This window comes from Diuraphis noxia, unplaced genomic scaffold, assembly GCF_037042655.1.
Source record: "Diuraphis noxia isolate RWA-SAM2 unplaced genomic scaffold, SU_Dnox_SAM2 contig0009, whole genome shotgun sequence".
In the NCBI taxonomy this organism is placed as follows: Eukaryota; Metazoa; Arthropoda; class Insecta; order Hemiptera; family Aphididae; genus Diuraphis; species Diuraphis noxia.
In genome coordinates, this window is record NW_028301719.1 from 1,186,461 (window position 1) to 1,203,418 (window position 16,958).

The 16,958-nt window shown below is 29.2% G+C and overlaps 1 protein-coding gene and 1 long non-coding RNA gene across 2 annotated transcripts; one reads left to right on the top strand and one right to left on the bottom strand.

Annotated features, from left to right (window-relative positions):
• Window positions 1-3,850: 3,850 nt before the first annotated feature.
• Window positions 3,851-16,841, top strand: LOC149054205 (adenosine receptor A2b-like). The gene is made up of 3 exons (XM_089230558.1): window positions 3,851-4,223; window positions 13,931-14,145; window positions 15,887-16,841. Exons 1-3 carry the CDS (start codon window positions 3,851-3,853, stop codon window positions 16,574-16,576), a joined length of 1,278 nt encoding a protein of 425 aa, XP_089086684.1. The 3' UTR covers window positions 16,577-16,841.
• Window positions 4,218-16,012, bottom strand: LOC149054206 (uncharacterized). Its single transcript, XR_016192311.1, has 3 exons — window positions 15,877-16,012; window positions 4,566-4,921; window positions 4,218-4,498 (listed from the first exon to the last, which is right to left on the bottom strand). It is a non-coding gene; the product is annotated as an uncharacterized LOC149054206 (long non-coding RNA).
• Window positions 16,842-16,958: the final 117 nt, after the last annotated feature.

Consider the following 16,958-nt stretch of genomic DNA (forward strand, 5'->3'; position numbering starts at 1 on the left):
ATTCCTAAAAAGTTGTTATTTGGGGATAAAATATAGAAGGTAAATTAATAGCTCAGCCTTTTGATTGTGTTTTACAAATTAATTAATTAATTAATCAATCTTATAGTATTAATGTTTTTTTGCGACTCAAGGCACTGGCCGCCGGGAGTCTATAGTGGCCGTGTCTAGCTTCGGTATTAAGGTATTAATTAACAAAATATTTATGTTCTATAAGAACATCACTTGAAACCTCATTGGCTTCCAATGTGAACAAAAATAGAAGCTGTTTTGCTACCAAAAAGGTAAACTCGAGAAAAACTATACATTGTCTGATTGTCTGATAAATTCTTTTGATCAAAACACCCCTAGGATCGAGATTCGCAGATATAATCCTATGGGCTAAGTGCCGTTATCGAGAAAAAAATGTGTAGATAGTCACACGTGCGTGTACTCAATTGTCTATTAATACCTACTAAACGTATAGTAAATTATTATGATAATAGGTACGTAAAAAAATTATTTATTTTTCATAATTTATAATGCTAGAAAAAAAAAAATTGTAGGTACCTACTAATAATATACGTAACTATATATTATTATAGAAGGTAACTTCAAGTAGTTTGAGCATCCCAGAACGCATCAATTATTATTATTATTATTATTATTGTAAGCCAAATATTGATACGAAGAAAATATTATATATTGCCATATTATTAAAATTCGTTCAAACGTCAAGTGCACTACAGATAATGAAATTTCAATTATTATGTTACCTATTCATTATTATAATTAAACACTACCTACATCATTCACATTTATTTTATACAGTGACGTTTAAATGTTTTACGCTTTGAACTAATGAAACTATCAACCATAGCAGCGTCACAGTTAAACATTTTAACGTTAATTAATAACACGTATTGCTAAAATATTCATAATTTCTCATTGTTCATTATTTTATTTTCCCATAATATTATAATGAATTTTTGTAATCTACGGCACACGGGTTGCAGTATAAGTGACGGATTTATCGTGGGGAGAGAGGGTTAGCTGATTACCAGGAGCCACCCACATTTATTTTGTGGAGTAATGATAATTTATTATATCTGTAAATTTAACATTTTTTATGCAGCTATTTCTCATTTCAAATAGAATTTAGTTGTTATGACGTATACCTAGCTTTATTTGTATAGCTTATTTTTCGTTTGAATATCCAGAGATTCGTCAATATTCATATGTTCAGAAATTTTTTTTAATCTTAGTTTAAGAACTACCTACCATTGTGAAACTTTGTTTTGCAGTTTCAAGCTTTCAGATCTAACACACAAAAAAAAGAAATGCTTTAAATACTCATAAAAAAACTTGAAGTGATTTTTAATACCTACCTAGCTATCTACTAAAATGTGTCTTAAAAAAAACACCCGCATCGTTGTGACATCAATATCGTTCCATCAGAATCTAAAACGAATAGATTACGTACCTCAGATTATCACTATATTTATGTATAGCGTCAAACTATCGCGTATACTGTATTGAGTAAAGTGATATTAATTTCTATAAATAGGTACCTGCAAAAATAATATATAGTATATACAGTTCGTGTCGGCAAGGTTAATACTCTTATACTTTGTTTACCTGCCACCCTTAAAAAAAAAAAAAAAAAAAAAAAAAAAAATGAAAAACAATATTTGATCACGCCCAACTATACGCGATCCGATAACGGGAAAATCGACTTGGGTAGCTTGTATTTTACGCTTATTATTATATAATATAGTATAGGTAAGTAATATAAGTTACATAATCACAGAGAGTATATACAAAAAATGCGCTCGTTTTAGGTTCCAACTGAGCAGCTCACTGGCCACTGCCAAGGTAATAAAATATAATCTCACGTCGGTCGACCTGATTGGACTGCAATAATTTAACGGCCGCAAACAATATTACTATACATATCGTATCGTTATATGTCAACATCGACGTCAACGACATATTAATATTATTAATTTTCGCACCTGCCTACCTGTTATGTTATTATATGTGCCAAACTAATATTTAATAATAGTAATAAGTAATAACTGCACATCAGTCACGGTTGACCACCATTACAACAGTATAAGCTGTCATTTATCGCACACACCCACACACACACGTTATGCATTAACTGGGTGAGTCCGTTTTCGACCAAAACCGTACCCTTCCCTTTTCGGCCGATTCACTTTTCGACCAGAACAAAAATTTAAATAATAAAATAATGACACACAATTTTTGTCACTAATTATAAAGTATTATATTGAAATAAAAAAGGTAATTTTGAAAATTACATGATACAAAAAGTTTAGCATAATATTGTATTTTAAATTATACATATCTATTATATTAGTTATAATTATTAAAACATGTGTATAATTTATATTATATTTATCATTATTATTTATATTATTTAAATCATTTTTTTGTTTTTTATAATTTATACATAAATTTAAGCCATATGAGTAGGTTTGTAACATATTAACATAAAAACAATGTTAATAAATAGGTATTTTTAGATTTTATTGATTTTAAATAATAGATAACGAAAAGTATATAACATTAATTTATTATTATTACTAATATTTGCCATTATTTTACAATAATTAAATACCTTTTAGTTTATTTATTTAAAAAATATTATAATTATACACATGATTGACAAATAATGTATATTATTATTTTATTTTTTTACATAATATTATTTAATAATATGTATTATAAATTTATAATAACATATTTTTTGGTTGAAAACGGCCATGCTTCGGTAACTCCACCGTCCACTCTAACCCCCATTCTATCCTCGACTATGGTGGTTTATATATAAATTGTCTGATGAGTATAATAAACTAGGTATACTAGATCCGATTGTATTACATAATAAATTTGATATTTTTACAAAACCATTTTCTTAAAACTATTTAGAGGATATCAGAAACTAATCGTTCCGATTTTTATTTGAACAGATGCCCCGAAAAGTTTTCGAAAACATTTTATCCATCTGCTTGATAATTTACAGTAAAAAATGTTTGTTAACAAAAATGAAGTTTGTACTGCGCCACTGCAAGACATATAATTATCCTTTGAATCAATGGTTCCCAAACTGTACACAGCAGTGCATTAAGAGCTGCACGAACACATTCTAAAAGGTTAGACCGTGGTTTAACCTAACCAGGATAATCCTCAAATGGTACAAAAAAAATACCAGAAATTCGAAAATATGGTAGTCTCTATAAGTCTACCTAAAAATTCTAAAAATTAGAATTTGAATAAATTAAAGGAAAAAATGACGGGGTTGAGCGTGCTCAAAAATATCAACCTGTACAGGTAGGTTAAAAAAGACAATAACGATTAGAACAATCATCGGAACAAATTCATCAGTAGATAATATATATATATATATTTTTAAAAAAAAAGGTATAGGCAAGAATAATAGGTATACATATAAAATGGGGGTAAGCTGCACGCTATGCACGGGGATCGCCCTGTATATATAATATATTTTGTGCTAATAATATTTTTATATTATATAATATTATCATCAGCCAACAGTGTATAATACATCTAATCGGTGTAAAACAATACATACTTGGTGGGGGCGAGGGAGGTGCGCGGAAAGCCCGAGACGCCGCCACGGCCGCCGTTGAGGTCAGTCACGGTTTGGCGTTATGAACGCGTGCACGGCGGACGTCTTCGCACCACCACCACCACCAACACCACCACCTCAGTCGTCGTACCGTCACCATCTTCGCTACAACAGTCGTCTCTGCAGACCGTCGTCGTCGTCGTCGTCAAAGCGACGGATCACCGGCGAGCGGCCGTACTGCATCGGGCACTCCGGGCGATGACCGTGGACGGAGGGCTGAACGTGACCTACGCCGTTCTCGAGGGCCTGGTGGCCGTCGGGGCGACCATCGGCAACGGGCTGGTGATTGTGGCCTTTCACAGGGAACGGCGACTCCGCCGGCGCACCAACTACTACATCGTGTCGCTGGCGGTCGCCGACCTGTTGGTCGGTCTGGTGGGCATACCGTGCGCCGTGCTGTCCAGCGTCGGGCTGCCTCGTCACCTGCACCTGTGCATGTTCTCCATGTCGCTACTGATCGTCCTGTGCACCGTGTCCATACTCAGCCTGGTGGCCGTGTCCGCCGACAGGTACTGGGCCATACTCTACCCGATGGCCTACTCCACGAACTCCAACACCAAAATCGCAATCAGTAAGTACGAGTATACTGCCGTCGTTTAATAAAAAAAACATTCCAAAATACACGTAGATTGTATTTGTTCTACCTATCTTTTTACGGATTATGAATAAGTCTTTGAACATATTTTTAACAACACGGGAAAGCTATAACTTATGAGTGTAATAAGTATACCTAGAAGAAGTCGAAATAGTTGTGATTTCGTTATCACTTAATTATATCACTTTCAAGACTGTCTATTATACCATCTTGTCATCTTGACTGCCATCATTTGAATCAACCTATATACTCTATAACAGTAAAAATTATTTATAGCATCATCAAGTACCTAGATATCTCTATGAGTAAATCTCTTACTTATTTACTAAGCTCCGATCAACGATCAAAATGGGAGCGATCGGTAATATTTTGTCCGACATCTAATTAGTTTAGTTTTTTTTTTTTAATAAATCTTATATACTTTTAAGTCACTATACCTACTATAAAGATTAAGTGACAACAGTTTTATATTTTGTTGGGATTTATTTCTGCGACTATTTTTTCCAAAAACATTATTGTTAATCACTGATATACCTATATTATGATGCTATATTTGTGTATATAAAATTCAAATGTCACATCGCCGTCGACATAATCCATATTGTACTTGTGATATTATTAATATTTATTTTCCACATGGTTGATGTATTGAGAACGGCGATTGTAAACTGCGCCTAAAATACAGGTAAACACAAAATCACACATGTAAACTGCGCCCGAGTTTTTATCAAGAATAAAAAGGTGACATACTGACATGTAAACTGCGCCCCGGTAAAATTACAGGTAAAATAATTAATTCGTTACAGCCATATATAATATGAATAATTAAAAATAAAATATAATTTTAAAAAGCAAAATAAATACAAATATTACAAATAATAACGTCATATTGTTATAAGATATTAGGAATTAAAAAAAATATAATTTAAAAAATTAAAATAATTATAAATATTATAAACAATAACATATGGCGGATACATATTCATCAATTGGAATTTTACTACTATTTATATTTATTAAATAAATTTTCTAACTTTTCACGTTTTTTTTTTTTTTTTTTTTTTTTTAGTTTTGGTATTTAAACGGTTCATTTATACCATTTAGTTTAATGTATATTTCTATTTTAATTTCTTTAAATTTTTCTATGTTTGGCCATCGTAACTTTACTGATTAAAATGAATACGATACGTACTAACAGAACTATGCCGGAAGTAGTGATAACCATCAATTATCGCATTACTGCAATGTAGATATTCAATAACGTGTTGGTATTTCTTGACGAAAATAAAATGTCTGTGATATACTTGAAAAAGTACATAGAAAAACATAGAAACTTTAATAAGTTAATAAGTCGGACGCAATTTACACTATACCTTTTCAACATAGATAAAAATTCGGGCGCAGTTTACAAAAAAAAAGGTCATTTGGGCGCAGTTTACGTATGCCCATTGAGAATTACGATATAGGTAATTTATTATGAAAATATACTAGATTGGATAGGTATACATTTTGGCACTCGTTCCAGATTTTTTGAACGGAAAAAAAAAACAAAAAGGTATACATTTTGGACAATATATCTCAAGATTTACGATTTACAGTTTATACCTACTTAGTTATATCTAAGTAAAATTTATTATATTTATCTAATCGAGTCTCGATGTTTCAAATCTCAACCGTGTAATATGATAAAGAAACTCACGATTACCAGTTGTATTACTACTCTTATGGGGGTACTATTACTTGTATTCGTTGTATACCTATAATCTTGTGAATAATTCGGTTAATAATATAAAATTTTAGTAAGCTCTGCAGTTACCGTTTTTTCATGTTCCTATAAAATACAAAACAAAACAATTTTCACAAATCAAAGTATTAACTTAAAAAAGCGGGTAAGTCGTGTATGTCGCTCTGCTGTACTGTAGGTTACAAGTGGGTTACTTAAAATTGTAACTATGTATTCCTTTTATTTTGCAACTGCTATTGTAAAAATATGTTAGGCGCCTTGTATTAAATTTTCAAATCTTAGAATTAAAAAGGAAAACTTTTATGAATTTCTATCTAAGATAATTTGAACAATGCCGTAATTTGTACGTACTTAGTCAAAATTTGAACTTTAAATGCTTATAAAAAAAAATTGTGACTATATATTTCTATTATTTTTCAATTGCTATTGTGAAAATATATAATGAGCCTTGTATTAAATTTTCAAATCTTAGATTGAAAAAGAAAATTTTTTATGAATTTCTACCTTAAAATAATTTGTGAATTTTCGTGATTTTTACGTACTTTGTCAAAATTCAAACTTTGAATGCTTATAAAAAAAAATTGTGACTATGAATTTATTTTATTTTTCAACTGCTATTGTAACAATATGTTAAGAGCCTTGTATTAAATTTTCAAGCTTTTCTGCTTAACAAATAAATTTTTATCGATATTAATTTAAAAAAAACTAATAATGATCGAAAATTTCAAATGCCTATGAATAGTTCAACTTAAGTTGAAATTTTTTGAAAATTGAATGGTGGATAGAATATACTTATATAAACATTCGGTGAAAATTTCATGTATCTATGGTCATTTGTTTTAATGTTACATCAAAAACCAAAATCGATTTTGTTGAAAAATGAGTGTGCGTAAAATTTCCCGTTTTTCCCTTAATTTTTAGTTTGTTTGTCACGATTATTTAGAAAAGTATTAAAAATTTTGACCCCCCAAAGTACCAACTAGATTCATTTTCTGATCGAACGAGGTACTGAAGTCAAAAATCGAAGCATTTTTACTGCCCCAAAACGTGATGACAGACACAAAAAAAAAAAAACACACACACATCATGGTAAAATCAATACATTCATCGCTCCGCTCAGAATCTAAAAAATATTTTGTGCTATATATATATATTTAATCTATAAGAGAAGGTAGTTGTAACTTGCAAGTCGTATACTTTTAGTAGTGTAGTTAATTTGTTTGACTTAGATATCTATATTCTAGATCAGTGGTTCTCAACCTTTGTGTGTTGACGACCCTGTATATGGGTCTATTGTAATATAATTTTCAATGTGGGGATACCGACCCGCCCCTCCGACCCCTTATTTTTTTCAATTACCATAAATAAAAGAAACTGTTACTGTTATTTATTTATTTATTTTCACTCATATTTTATAATATTTTTCATGAGTAATTTTTTTAGGGACCTATTCCAAATTATTTGTGACTCTGCAAAATTGGATAACGACCCTATGGTTGAGAACTGCTGATCTATATATAGGTACAGTGTTGCAGTTATAGTTATAGTAGTTCTTTTGCTGTGGTAATAATTAGTAGCTTTAATCAATTGAACGTTTTAACAATCATGCTTATGTAATGTATCAACAATATTATTTTTTTACTAATAGTATAACTACTTATGTATTTAACTAACTATAAAATTATTAAATATTTACATGTATATTTAATGTATCCATATATAATAATGAACATTAAATAATGATATGTAATTGAAAATAACACAAATACTCTTTTGATTTTTTGTATAGTAATATTTAATTATGATAGGGATATCTATAAATAAATACATTTTTTTTGTATTAGATGGTGAGTTAATTTAGTTAGTTTTGTGGTATTGTCTAGTATTGTTTTTATTAGCAGTTGGTTTTCAAACTACTTTCATGTTACCTAATCTATTGAATGGACATTTAAACCGTATATAGTGTATTATTGGTAGACACTTATAACTGTTTGATTCGTTATCAATTTCCCAAAGTGTAGGCGAAAACTACACCTATGCCAACAACCGTATAAAAATATGACGACATTTAATGCATACGAGTACATATTGTGATTATATTTTTCTATATTATTTTATATTTAATTAAGATATGCACAATCTGTACTATTTAGCACAATTAGTGTATCTAATGACAGAACAAAAATGCATTGAAATTTGGAATAACAAGCCACCCATTAGTGACACTTGACTGAAAGTTGTTTGATTATCTTTCATATAACATATTCATATACTATGTTTTATTTTTAATTCAGAAATGATAATTTTAAAACTTTAAATTATCTGTTTTTATCATTTATTTATTTTATGAGTACCTATCTATATAACTTTAAAATATGTAAACATGAATTTTAAGGTAGGTATATACTCCTATATAGCATAGATTAGGTACTAAGTATAGTTAATCACGAGGATTCGTTCATACCGATTTGTTAAATTGAGATAGTTTATCATTACATATTTTGCATTCAAACTTATAATAATTATATTACATTATTGGGTAAATTTTATAAAAATATGACTACGATATAATAGGTATCTGCGCTGAAAAGAGTTAAGCTATACTTATGATAAGTGTCTTGCAATTTCTATATCCCACCAGGCTACTTTGTTATTTTTTATTATTTAAGTTCAAAAAATTAAAATACTGAATAAAAGAAAAAATTTAAATTGCTTATCGTAAATAAATAAAATATTATATTATACACAAATATAACATTACAACGGTATTAAACAATTTTGTTTTATTTGATAAGAACCATTATTATGTTAGTTCGTATAATAGCTACCTTTTTATAAAATTAATAGCAAGTACTACATAATATTATCCTTAATCCTTGACACATAATAACATAAATCACTCTGTACATAAATTACTTGTATACCTCCTGTAAAATAGGTTCTAATAGCAGAATAGACTCATTATAGTTAATATGAATTAATTGCATTACATTTACCTACCTATCGGTTTTATGTTTTGATATAAAAAATATTTTTAAACAACTTTATTGACATTTTGAGTTATTTTATGTTTATTTTTATTTTTACTTATGTCAATATATAAGAATATCTTCAAAAAATATAATAATTGATTGCTTAATATTATATGTAATTATACTCATAAGCATGCCTAATAATAATATATAACGCATTATACAAAAGTATTAATTGTACTAAATTATTTGATATAGTTATAGACTTATAGGTACTTAATTAAAATTATTATCAAACAATTTACTGTTGAAAAAAATATTCAAATTAGAGGTTTTTCACAAACAATTTTTTTGTATTCTAATAATAAGCAACGTTTAGTAAACTAGCAATTTAAAATATGTTTGTTCAATATACTCTCAATGTAATTTTAAATTAAATTTCTCATTAATTCAATTCTAAATTAAAATCAAATATAGGTACAGATATTTATATTTATAAGTTAAGTGATTGTACAATTTAATATATAATAGCTACCTTTACAAGCATACGACATATCACAAACGTATCACGTTCAGTTATAATTGTCAAAATTGTAATTAAATAACATTAAATTATTTTATATAATCCTTTAGATTAATTCAAATTAAATTAAGTACCTGTGTGTTATTTTATAACAGTCTATATATTACTTTCAAAAATTGTGTTATACATTATTTGTCTATTAAAATAGTTGTATGATAATAATTCTAATTTGTAATTAAAAATGTAATTGACACTATAAAGTAGAAATACTCAAGTAAAGGGTAGTAATCAACATATACCGATGCATACCTATTTATTATAACGAATATATATTATCATGTATAGGTATCTAGTATAATTTAAAAAAATGTTTGAAACAAAAAACATTTATTCAAAGGACAAAATTTGTGGTAAACATTTCGAGGTCCCATTACATTTTTTTTTTTTTTTTTTGTTTTTAATTCAAATAATATACAGTTTTACATTAATTGTACATTTGAATTATCTATCTTCTGTAAGCTAGGCTTGTGGCGAAGATAGAGAGTTATAAATTGATACATATTATGCTTAAAAACTAAAACACTATTATTGCGTAATTATACAATACAAAAAGAAATAAATAAAATATAATACAATAAGGTTAACCTAAGTTACATTTAAAGATACAAGTAGCCAATCATTAATTAATTTTTTAGCGTTATAATATTTGTAATTAATATTAACATTCTTTTTCATAGAGAAAGGCATAGAATTGTAATATATAGGACCAAGATAATCAACAAATTTTTGACCAACTGATTTTTTACAAAGTGATGTTTTAGCATCAAAAGATCGAAAAGCTCTTTTGTTACTAATTTCATTTTTCTCTACCCATTGATCTAAGTGTTTAACCACCCACATAATAGCCATTTTTTTGAAAACAAAGTCAACTGGTAATACATTGAACTCTTTAAAATTGAGACCAGTTGAACCAACATAGTTTGTTTTTTGTAAACATACACGTACTATCTGTCGTTGATGAAGCAGTAGAGGTTTTAGAGCGTTATCCGAGAGCCCTCCCCAGATTAACAGTCCATACTGAAATATTGCTTGATATAGAGCTAAGTATACAGTTCGCATGACATGAACAGATATAATTTTACGTAACTTATAAAAACTGTAATTTAAACTTCGTAGACGCATGACTATATTATTCACATGAAGATTCCATCTAAGGTGATTGTCAAACGTTAAACCTAGATATCGGGTACTAGATACTCTAAATAATTTTTGACAGACTGTGCTATTATTACATTATTTCATGAAATCAAATTGAAACCTATATGTACTGTGAATAACAGTTTAAGATGAAAATAATATTTCATTCTACTTTAAGAAATAAATACATGAACGAAATTCAATACCTACTGGTAACTTTTATGTATGTATAGTTATAATATATAATATATAATATTCATAAATGTATAGGTACATTCAGGAATCGGTGCCACTAAAGTTTAAAATTTTCAGATTTGTTAAACGATTTACTAATTAACACTCTGAAATCTCGATTTATAAGTGATTAGGTGACATATTATTGATATTTAAATACATTAGTAAAAATTAAAATAACCTTAGGATAAAAGTGTTACCTGTACTTAATATATTTTCGCAACGATGAAATATAATGTCATAAAATATTACAAGTCTCATTAAAAAGAGACACTAACACGTGTGCTATGAATATAAATTTCAAATTTACACGTTAATACAACACTAATTATCTTACATCTAAAATATATTATACAGTACTGCAAAATCTGACCATGCCATTATAAGGTCCTATAGATTATATTATAACGTATTTGTAGGCGCCACACAATCACGTTCGACTGTTTCGCGACATTTATACTGACATTTGCTAATATATTATGTTACGATTGTTACGCGTATTAATTATTACTGTCTTACAAATTTTGCATACTAATAATAATTTACTAAGAATTTAATATCTATTGTCACGAAATATTTAAAGAATAGCTATTGAAACGTGATTGGAGTATTGAACATATTTTGGTACGATTGATATACCTAATTATATCTTACTTAAAATATGGAACAAGGATATCACTGATATATAACGTAAGTATTGTAATGGAGATTATATTAATTAACTTATACTATTTACTTATTGTATAATATAAAAATGCTTATACAATTTAACATGGTTAATTTTTATTTTAAAATATGTTTTTTTTTAATATTGATAAAAGGTAATGCCGATATTTATAAAAAGGATTATAATAAAATAAAAAAAATGAATAATAATATAAAATCACTTATAGTTTACATATTTATATAATACACAACTATAACTTAAAAAGACATTTGAAAACTAATATTGTGAAATTGTACTCTCAATGTTAAGTCAAAAATTGATAAAACGAAACGCACATCATAAAAGTGTATATTATCACTCCTCCAAACGGTATGATAATGTTGGTAGTTGTTAAAACAAACTGCTATTTTTTTGCTCAAAATTATTTCACCCATCCAATTACCACCGCCAGCTTATATAGCTTGAACCATCTGTATAATATTATTATAATAGGCACTAGGTAAATAGTAAATGCACGATTAACAAATTAAGTTCTTAACATAATAATCAAATGTTTCTTTCATTATTTTGTATACAATTTCAAGTATAAAAATTCAGTAGTTAGGTATCTATGTTTGAATTTAATAAATTATGATACACATACATAAATATTATTGTAACAATAAAAGTGTTCGTTGATAGTTATTCTTCTTAGTGATATTTTTATTATTAAGTAGTAATAATTGAGAAACGGCATTAGTATATTGACAATGTACATTGTACATAACTGATCAGATTTTAGTGATTATTAATTAGTTATTAAATCATAATATGTATAACTACCTATGGTAATAATAATAATAATACAAGTGTGGCGCGATTGCTGCATTAATTAATAAGTAATTACTACTACTTACAGGTGTTTAAACTTTTATAATATAAATTGTATGTTTGCTGTCCCGACTCCCATGCTTTATAGTCTATACCTACTACCTAATACCTATGTCGCATAAACGATGAAAAGTTATGAATTAAGATTTGAAACTAAAAGGAATGAGTATTTGTAATACCTATTACCTATATATATTATCAAATCAAATTACTTTTATAATTATACTGTGTATATATGCACAATATATCATACGTATAATACCAATTAATCTCTTGTTTTATATTTTATCTTATTATATTACACTTTGACAGTTAGTTTAAACTTTATTTAATTAGTTTAAAAAAAAATATAAAGCATTTTTATCAATCGGATATTATATCAATACAATTTATATAAATATATTAAATTATTAATATTAAATTTTAAATAATAAATTATATACCTATTATCTATATTTATACATATTATTTAATAAAAACGTAAGTATTCACAATAAAGGACAAATGAACAATTATTATCTGGTAAAGTTATGACAAAAACAGTTTCTACTGATAAAATAATATAATATTAAATTATGTAAAAATAGAATTCATATTTTTATAAACTATACTATAACACTAAAATTGTTTTTTATGTATTGATATCCATCGACAGGAAGTTCCTCAATCAAATGTAATTAACCAACATAATAAGTTGGTCTATCACTATGAATATTATTATTCATATGCACATTTATATTTTTTTTATAGAATATTATGAAATAATAAAATATTCACAAACTAATTCATTCGGAAATTAAAAAAAAAATTGTTTTAAAAATTTATGAGTAATCTGACTGTGTTAAATTTTTAAGGATTTTAATAATAATTGTTTTAACTAGGAAAAAAGTTGAAAATAATGAGTAATTTTTGTGGTTTGGACAACTTTTCATAAAATGTTGATTTTATAAAGACTAATAAAAAAAATTAGAACTTTTAAAATTGGTATTTTTTAATTGCTACAAGAACTACTTATAAATAACCTTATATTTAATTTTTTATCATATTTACATACAATCAAATCGTCAGAAGTAAACATAGAAAAAAATTTAAACGCCTATAAATATCAAAAAAAAAAAACAATAAATATTTTGTAAATTATACATCCAATTTTTTGCTGTACATCTATGAAATACAACAAAACTAGTATATTATTACATGTATAAATATTTCCTTATTTTCTATAATGTTCGCCCAAATTATTCTATAAAGTACAGACGATTAAATAAATTATTCATTATATTAATCACACAATATTATAAACACTGACAGATTCAACATTGTGACTATTGTTATAAACTAATTATTTTAATGAAAGAATCAACGGTAAAATATAAGTGAACTCGGTGTGATAATAATATAAAGTATTTTGATGGAGTCGATAATTCCCCATCAAAACTGTCTTTATGTATTTTTAATTTTATGTTTGTTTTATAGGCATAATATGTATCTGCTGGATAATGGGTCTGGTGATAGGTTTTTTGCCACTAATGGGCTGGAGAGCCGCCAAAGGTCCAACGTTGGACGCATGCGAGTTCAGTAGCGTGATGGATTATAACTACTTGGTGTTTTTATACTTAGCGACTATTATTTTACCCGCGTTGTTTATGGCCACCTCCTATGCTCATATTTATACAGTCATAATAAAACAAGTAAGTATTAAAAATGTAATGTACTCGATGCAAATATATATATTTATAATGCACATTTAATAGTATTTACAGCTGATATAAAATCGTCAACTTGTCTATCCTATAAAATGCATTATCAAAATTAATAACCAAACTATGTTATAATTTGATTGAAAATAAAGAATCGTATCATAAATTATCAATTATGATCATACTTTATAACTTCTAATATATATATTTATATATATTGGACAATAACAAATTCGAACAGTAAGATATATACATATATACACGATTAAATAGGGTTATTTTATATATTCCAATTCAATTTCTTCAGAATTGTAATAAGTATTTATTTGTTGGTTACTGTTTGTATCATTAGTTTTGAAACAAACTGCCGAGTAGAATCAAAATGTGAGAATTTTTTCGTACATTATGTTAATAAGCATGTTTTTCGGGTATATTGCAGAGTAGGTTTGTATAGATTCTAGATTTTCAGACTTAAGTCACAATCGACACGTATCAACATCTTAAAGCTAGGTTTGGTTTTTAAATACCGGATATCAATTTTACTTTACTTTTTTAGTATGGGAAAATATACATAGGATTCTTCCACAGTGAATTAATCCATAAATTATATCAATTTAAATTTTAAAGTCGTAATTTTAAACACTAAACAACTCAATCTACTGTTTTTGCATACCGAAAAGAATTAGTCAATCTAGTCGATTTCGAGAAAAATGTTAGAATAAATCACTGAAACATAATATCTACTGGCTATCTGTCAAAGTATAACTATTATGTATTTATTGTATTATAGGAACTATTATACGATTATGAATATTAATAATATTACACACTTTGCCAATTCTATACGTATAGGATCCGTGACACGAGGTTGTTTAAAGAAAATCTGATATATTTCTGCGACTTAAAGGTGTAAACGTGTTAAGAGCAATTTTTCACAAGACTGGTCAAGCAAATTTAACATACAGGGTGATATTCCATAAAGAATTTCCTGGTTTCAAAAAATCATACCTCCATTAGTTTTGATTGTAGCGTGATTAACAGTGAGTAAAATTTTTGTCGGATGAACCTTAAAATGAGTCTTTATATATAGTATTTCCACCGATGGCTACAATACTGTCTTCAATAACGGAGAAAAAGAATCCATAAGAGCCCGTCGATCAATTGTGTACCTGTTGCGTGTTAGCCATGGTTTGGGAATGAGTTTGGTGTTGTATCGTTTCACGCGTTATTGTGACCTCAATACCGTAGGCGGGGGAAGAGGTGTTGAAATAATTCAAACATTTTTGAGATAAAAAAAATGTAAAACTCGGTGATCTAAAATGTTGGTTGATATACTTGCTCCTCAATTTTACAAGTGCAGTATAACATAATAATTTATCGTTCTGAAACCGGGAAATGCTTTATGGAACGCTCTGTATCATATTATTATTGTTATTATTATTACAGTATGCATGATAGTGTGATACAGCACGCCATGGGCGTATAAGGGAGGGGGTAAATTAATTTTAAAAATGAACCAAGATTATTTTTATACATTTAATGTTTACAATTTAAAAGTACCTAATCTATATTTACTAAATTGGCGCGTTACAGACAATGCTTTGGAAAACAAATTTAAAATTCTAGGGGGAAAAGTGCCCGGTCTGGTTATCGCTGGTGCCGCAAGCGACTACGTTATACTATACTATTATATAGAAAGAAAACAAATCAAATTCGTTTTACCGTTTCGCAGATCAAACAAATGACGCTGTTGAATGGCGGTCAACGCGGCGGCAACAGTCCGACGAAACTGCGTGTGCTGGGCGCGGCCCGGAAAAGCGAGGTGAAGGCCACGCAGAACCTGTCAATAATCGTCGCGTTCTTCGCCGTGTGCTGGATGCCGCTGTACACCATCAACTGCGTACAGGCGTTCTGCGACGACTGTCCCGTGCCCGCGTCCTTCATGCACGGCTGCATCGTCCTGTCTCACCTCAACTCCGCCGGCAATCCGCTGCTGTACGCGTATCACCTGAAGGACTTCCGGAACGCCTTCAGGTCGCTGCTGCTGTGCAAGAAGAGCGTGCTGCACCGGAACCCCGCGCCGTCGCGGTCGGGCTGCGGCACCAACGCCGGAGCCGTGACATGCGGCGGCAATGGAACCACAGACTGTTCCATCAGCTCGTCGCTGACGTGTTCGGGCAGTTCGTCGCTGTCGACCGTCGTCGACTGTTGGCGCCGGCCCGCCAAGAACGCTTGGACTGTGGCCAACGCGGAGCGTGCAGCTACAGGCGACCGCCCCCGATCGCCGTCCGTCGAACAGCAGGCCCACCACGATATAGTCGCGTGGCCCGCCGACTCTGTCTACCGCCGCGGCAGTTACAACGTCATCGCAATCGACCGCTCTACGCCCGTGTTGCTGTCGGTCCGTCAGCTCGTCGAGTGAACACTTCGACGTTCGCGTGTAATAATATAATATCGCACTGACGAATACTATAATATAAGGAAACAGTTGCCCATCGTTGAGACGATGATTCGATGATTGAATCTCGTTGAAGATAAATAAGGATCAAGGAGAGTGATATAGGACATATTTTCTAACCGTACTTAACGAATCGGGGAACAACAAGCCTTATTATTATATCATTATTGAAGACCTATTTAAACCGCTCAATAAAAAAAAAAAAAATTGGTTTTCTTAAAAGTAAAAAGTGTCCCTCGACACATCTATGGTTCATTACGAGACCGCCCGTGATCTGAAATTAGACCCATTATTTTATTCTTGATGTAAAATATACAATTAATTTAACTTTTTTTATACTTAGTTT

Bases quoted from the DNA above. Each gene is read 5' to 3' on its own strand.
- LOC149054205 (XM_089230558.1), top strand. From the start codon at position 3,851: ATGACCGTGGACGGAGGGCTGAACGTGACCTACGCCGTTCTCGAGGGC. The intron at 4,224-13,930 runs GTAAGTACGAGT...TTTGTTTTATAG, and splicing joins CAACACCAAAATCGCAATCA to GCATAATATGTATCTGCTGG. The intron at 14,146-15,886 runs GTAAGTATTAAA...ACCGTTTCGCAG, and splicing joins ATACAGTCATAATAAAACAA to ATCAAACAAATGACGCTGTT.